We start from the raw sequence: 6,000 nt of genomic DNA, 5'->3' as shown, positions 1-6,000 counted from the left end.
AGAAGTTGCTCATTGATAAATTACATCAGAAAAATTTCTGAATCCCCAAATCACTTTCCTATTCAAACCCCTATATCCCTACTAATTCTGGGTTAACCTACACCTCACCCAGATACCCTTGATGGACAGAAGCACCACTAGTCTAGAGCCCAGAATGGAACTACATGGCCCAGGACAAGAGCCAGTTTCCTCAGTAAAGAAGTAAGCAATGGTACCTCAGAGGCCTCCCAGACCCTAACCTGCCAGCTCAGTCTTGTATTTCTCCTCAACTCTTTGCAAAGAAAAGCCCATTCTGGGCTCAAAAGCAGAGGGGAGTTTTTCCCATGCCACCAGGGAGCTCGGGTCATGTAATGCAGTGTGGAAAGCCAGCCCTCCCTGGCCTGCTCTTGCTTGGAGCCCCAGAGAACAAGGTGAGCACCTTCATGTGCCAGCCAGGTGAGTCATCGGCCTAGATCACCCCTGGGGAACAACAGGGACAAGCCTGGTTGCCCAGGAGCCCTCACCTTCCTGGGCCTAGGGAAGGCGAGGATGGCTACAGATCCCCGGCTGGCTTTCAGATGACAGAGGGGTTGTGTTTTCACTAGGCAGGACACAGGCTTGATCAGCCAGGGCCTACACAGGTCTGCTCAACCCGAAGACAGAATTTGAGGGCAGAAGTTCATGGTTCCTGCTTAGCTCAAATTCCTATTGCTCCATTTCCTAGGGAAAATGTATTTCTATTTGTATCTACCATTATTTTCCTAGGCTTGGAAAAGCTGGTCCTTTAGTGTACAGTGCTGAGGACAGCACAGGTAAATATACTCACAGTTATTGTTCCATATTAGTGTGGAGCTCTGCATTCAACATCTGCATTGTTCCTTGAAGTCACATTAGAAGATGGTAAGCTGCCCCACTCCCTCCCACTTGGGGATGCAAACCGCTTCAACATGGCATTTAACTCCCTGCAGGGAGTGAAGTGAGGAGGGAAGAAAGAACAGAGTTCAATGTACCCTTTCAAGTTCAAAATATGTAAGAACCAAGATTTAAGCTAGTTGATTAGCACCCCAATATCTGTGTAAGTCTTAAGATTTTGTTTTCCTAAGAGTTTAAATGTATGAGTTTGAATTTGCCTGATGCATATGGGACAAGCAGTGAAGGGAAGGAACCTCCAAGACAGCAGGAGAAAAGCCCTCCTCCTTTACAGAGAAGGCAGAGCGTCCCAGGACCATCTGGATGCTAGGGATTTAGTTCCAGCGGAACCACGGGGCACCAGTGGCTGCTCAGGAGGAGGGGAGGCCCCGTCCCACCCGGAGAGACCCCGTAAAGGAGGGTGAGGCCTCCTGTCAGTATCCAGGGGTCTGCATCTGGTCCACTTGACCCACTCCTTTCCACACTTGGAAAGGTCGCAGCCATGGGAGGGCAGTCCAGCAGAGGTGCCAAAAAGCAGCCACGTCGAGACTGCAGCTATTCCCCGGTCCTTCTCTGCCGGACCCCACTGGCTTTGTAGAGATGAATGGCAGAGGCCTTCCAAGCCAAAGTCCTTCTCCTGCTGCCCCAGACAAGCAAGAGCCCAGCGTTTCTCCTCCAACCATCCGAAAGGTTGGTTTCCTGAGGGAAAGTGGGGCCTGGAAGAGGAATCTGGTTGCTCAGAGATGAGTGTTGTTTGAAGGGTCCTATGCTCTCCCCAGAGATGTTAACCTTCATTCCTGTCAGAGATGTTAAAATCTGACAGGATTTTAGATTCCTTAATGTTATCAAATAGTGTGACTAACAGAAGGTAAAGAATAACAGAAAACGAATATGAACTTGGCAGTTAAAATTTCAAACTTTGGGAGCCCCACTGATGAGCCGCTCCTGCCGAGCTCTTTTATAAGAGAATAATTTGCAAGAAGCCATCACGCCGAGCAGGTAAGACAGTATGAAGAAGTCTGCTTCTCCCTCAAGTCAGAGGCAGCAGCTGGCATCCCCTCCCTCTTCCCAGACTGTGCTTTAGGATTCATAAAGGAACAGCAGAGCTCTGAAAAGGGCACCAACACACTAGCTCTGATTCCAGAGGCTCTCCCAGTAGCAAGGCATCCCTGAGACAGACTGTGTGGAGAAGCAGATGTGAGCCCGGGCAGGTTGACAGGGCGGAGCTCCTGAGGCCAGAGAAGCTGGGCTAGGCAGGCCTGACTCCCCACCGCTCAGGGAAGGCCAGCACTGCGCAGGCCCGAAGCGGGGCACAGACACCCTCCCCCAGCACGGGCCAGGCTTCGCTCTGTTGCAGGGACTCCTCATCTTTAGGCACTCATCACACTGGTGCTGTGCTCAGGGACAGGCATCTTAAGAAACTGACTTTTATATTTGGATGGCTCTGTTTAAAAAAAGGATGCTTAGAGTGGGCTCCCCTCTAAGGTCAAGCTACACAGTGGGGCTTCATCCCACGGGGGCAGGTTGCATGCCAGTAGCAGGCCACTCAGCACCCTCTACACCAAGTGAGATCAGTACTTCCCCCTACTAAGGGGCATGGCCCCTTCTGAGGAAGACACTCCAGGACTGACATCCCAGAGGAAATACTAAGCCGGGCATGCACGACACGTGAGGCACCGAACGGCTCACCAGGCTGCCCGCTGCTGGCTGCTCCTCAGCCACGCTCCCTGCCCTGCACACAGCCCAGCCGTGGCTGAACAGACTTCCTACCTGGAGCAGGGAGGAGAATACTGCTGCTTAGCCAAGGCCTCCCTCCGCGCAGTGAGCCTAAGCAGAAAACGCTCTCTCCTTTCCTAGTGATGGATGCGGCGAGGACTGATCATCTCGTGTGTACACTGGTCAGTATGATTTCATTTCAGTGTATGAATAGCGCCAACAACCTGCACATATCCCTCAGGCTAACAAAACACAGATAAGCTATAGTTAAGAATTCAGTCACTCAAATACCTCCTGACATAATTTCACTACATGATGAATTTGGTATTAAAATAAGACGGAGACACACATAAAATGGCCACAACACGCATTTGGTTTCTGAATCCCTGTTTGGGGCCAAACTGACCCTGGCTGTACAGGCAGCCTCTCTGGCATGGGCCGCATCTGAGGGAGGAGGCAGAGGCCCTCAGGCAGGGGACACAGCCACTCTGCCGGGCCCCATGGGCCCAGGGACAGGGGAGGAGGGACAGTTGGCTCCCTGGGAGGAGGAGCAGGGGCTGGCAATCCCCAAAGTTCCCTCCTTTAAAAACATGGGTCTAGAAATGCCTTCCCAGCACACAGTAGAGTGCAGCTAGAAGGTCCGACTCCTTTTCTGTTAACGTATGTCCTAGCGGGAAGGGGAGGAGCTTGCACTCCACATCACATGTTTACTGAACAGCCCCGTGGAAGATTTCCATTTGGCATCTGTGTAGCAGCATCTTGGGTTAACAAGAGCAAGGACCAGGGAGGTGGGCGGCGACACTCTGTGAGCTTGGGCACTGGGTCAGGGAGGAGGGCTGGCTGGGAGACCCCAGGCTGGAATGACAGGATGAAGTCAACTTGCCTCTTGCCAATGATAAACCATGGGTTTTAAATTCATTAATATTCATTTTGGTGATAAAAATTCCTTAGGGTGGGAGCAAAATCACATTCCCAAGCAAATGTTAAATCTTCCTGAGGGAAAGGGGTACAGTTAAACATTAACTTCTCAAAATACCACTGAGCTCAGAGAGGCGACTGCAGGTCCCTCTGAGGCAGGCTACACCCCACAGTGATGACACACTTGGCAGGTTCTGCAGTAACACGGTCTTCTTCATTCAGCCAGCGAGTTCGACAGTGATGCCCACTGGGGCACAGAGGAAGGGTGCTCCTCCCTGGGAGGGCCAAGGAAGGCTACCGGAGGGGCAAGTCCAGCCTATTAGGGTCACATCATGGGATCACAGCAGAGTTCAGACAGAACAACTTAAAACTCTGCAAAAGACACTTTAAAAACATGATCTCTTGAAAAAATAAATCGCGACAATTTTCAACTTCATGCAAATCGAGGGCAGAGAGCGTGAATAACGATGAAGGGGAGAGCTGAAAAAATAAACATGATTCTATTTGGGCGGAATCAGTTCATCTCCAAAATCTTGAACGCCATGCCCCGGCCGCCAACTTCATATTTCTAGTTTCCATTCCTCCCCTCACCGTCCTCCTCCGCGGCTCCTGGGAAGGGCACAAGGTCTTTGGTCTCAGGATGTTGCAGGGTGCAGCATGGCGGACAAGCTCACACCAGTGAAGTCATGGGCAGACGGGGCCGGGCCCTCGGGAGTGGGTGGGTGCAGGCCTGGGCAGGTGCAGCCAGTGCGGCCTAGATGGCGCCTTCGTTGTGCAGGCTGTGGTTGGCCTTACTGTGCGTCACACAGTTCTGTTCGTTGAGCAGGTTGGCTGTCTCGTCTGGCAACCCGTCATGCAGCTCCGTAAGAGTCAATTCGATTTTAGTGTTTTCACTGTCTGAAGACTGAGGGGTTTTGTCCATCCGGGATGCCATCAAGGCATTTTGGTATTGCTGTCTTGAGATCTGGGGCCAGAAGATGGCACAGAAAACAAACCAAGATAATGCTTATTTTTAGGTTTTCTTATCTCCACATGTTCAATCCCCTGACAGGCCCACAGCAGCCTCTCTAGGAGAAAAATCACACTTGGGTGCAGTGAGCCACTTTTCAAAGGTCAAGTTGACTTTGGTGAACAAGTCAGTTCTTACCGATGTAACCCACTTACAAATATAGCCTCAAACTTTTAGGGACTAGAAAACAGAAACTGGTTTCCCCCAGCTAAAGCTGGTTTGTTCTCCAAAAGTCATCTTTATTTCAGACCAAGGTAAGTACCCTGACTGCCGGGCAGAAGACAGAGCTGGAGCCTTCGCCGAGACCCTCCCGAGTCTCCTGACCTCAGCCTTCCCAGGGCCAGGCAGGGAGCCACGCACCCAGGAGCTCTTTGAAAAGGGGCTACTCTATTTTCCAGGATCTCTGGCTCCCATTCCCCGAAAGAGCTACATTTCATTTGGCAGCTCATTGGATAGAACCAAGAAGATCAACGTTTTTCTCAACCTGAGGCTTGGGCACAACAGATGAAGACAGGGTTTGTAGTTGAGAATGGAAGGCAGGGCACCACAGAGTGACAAAGGGAGAGCTCCGAGGAGGGCAAGGGGCAAAACAGACAATTTGCCAGGGAAGTTGACACGTAACTGCCAGGTCCAGCCATGCTGCACTCACGTCTCTCACCTTAACAAACTGCAGATCCGAAAGGGCTCGCACCGAGTAATCGGGGATATAGACTTGGAGGAGCGAAGAATTGAGCTGGTTATTGCTGCTCCCCAGTGTTGGTGTGACGGCGTCAATCCGGTCGCTTCGACTGAGGGAGTCTGAGTGATTCAAGCCACATGGGCGAGGAGGGGACTTATTTTCACCTGGAAAAGGAGGGAAAAATCCAACTGTTTAAGTGAAGTAGATACAGCCAATAAAACCAGCTCTTTATTTTCCAAAATAAAAAACACTAAATGCCACACAAACCCAGCCAACTGATTCCAGATGTCTCGGCCGCACAGTACGCCAGAGGGTCTCCTACATATGGCAGACTCGTGGGCTTCCCTGTACCAGCAGAATATGCCCATCTCAGCTGCTTGGCCCTGTGTATGTGACAGACACAATCCTCCCACGTCTCTAACAGCAAAGACCCTGCACTGTGTGCCTTCGTGAGGAACGTTCCTGGGTGCTGTGAGATGCTCAGGCGAGGACGGGCCAAGGCCCAACATGCGGAAGCTGCTTGGTATCAAACGCAGGCCACAAGAGGACAGCACTTCATTATTTTGCCGGAAGTAAAAACAAGGGACTCTTGAGAATATTAAATCAGTAGGTATTATAAAGGGATCAAAATACTTGTCTGCTCATACCATACCCTCTAGCTGAACCTATTATCTTCATCTCTGACCCCATTAAAATCCCCCATCAGGTAGCCCGAGGATGTCGCAGGAATTTAAGAACACTAGAAGACACCAAACCCAAACCCCTAACGAGTGTTTGCATAAGTTATCTT

At 50.9% G+C, this 6,000-nt stretch overlaps 1 protein-coding gene across 3 annotated transcripts in view; it reads right to left on the bottom strand.

Moving 5' to 3' along the window:
* Nucleotides 1-2,871: 2,871 nt before the first annotated feature.
* CNNM2 (cyclin and CBS domain divalent metal cation transport mediator 2) overlaps nt 2,872-6,000 on the bottom strand; it is a 164,097-nt gene continuing 160,968 nt past the window's right edge. For 2 of the 3 annotated variants that reach the window (XM_025396730.1, XM_025396731.1), the window contains 2 exons: nt 5,190-5,374; nt 2,872-4,486 (listed from right to left, as the gene is read on the bottom strand). In XM_025396730.1, coding sequence (XP_025252515.1) covers nt 4,277-4,486; nt 5,190-5,374 — 395 coding nt within the window. In that variant the 3' untranslated portion in view covers nt 2,872-4,276. The remainder of the gene's footprint in view (nt 4,487-5,189; nt 5,375-6,000) is intronic. The other variant, XM_025396732.1, reaches the window with a different exon arrangement.

The sequence above is a fragment of the Theropithecus gelada genome, chromosome 9 (assembly GCF_003255815.1).
Source record: "Theropithecus gelada isolate Dixy chromosome 9, Tgel_1.0, whole genome shotgun sequence".
Taxonomy (NCBI): domain Eukaryota; kingdom Metazoa; phylum Chordata; class Mammalia; order Primates; family Cercopithecidae; genus Theropithecus; species Theropithecus gelada.
The sequence above is the reverse complement of the archived record's forward strand: the minus strand, read 5'-3'. Positions and strand labels throughout refer to the sequence as shown.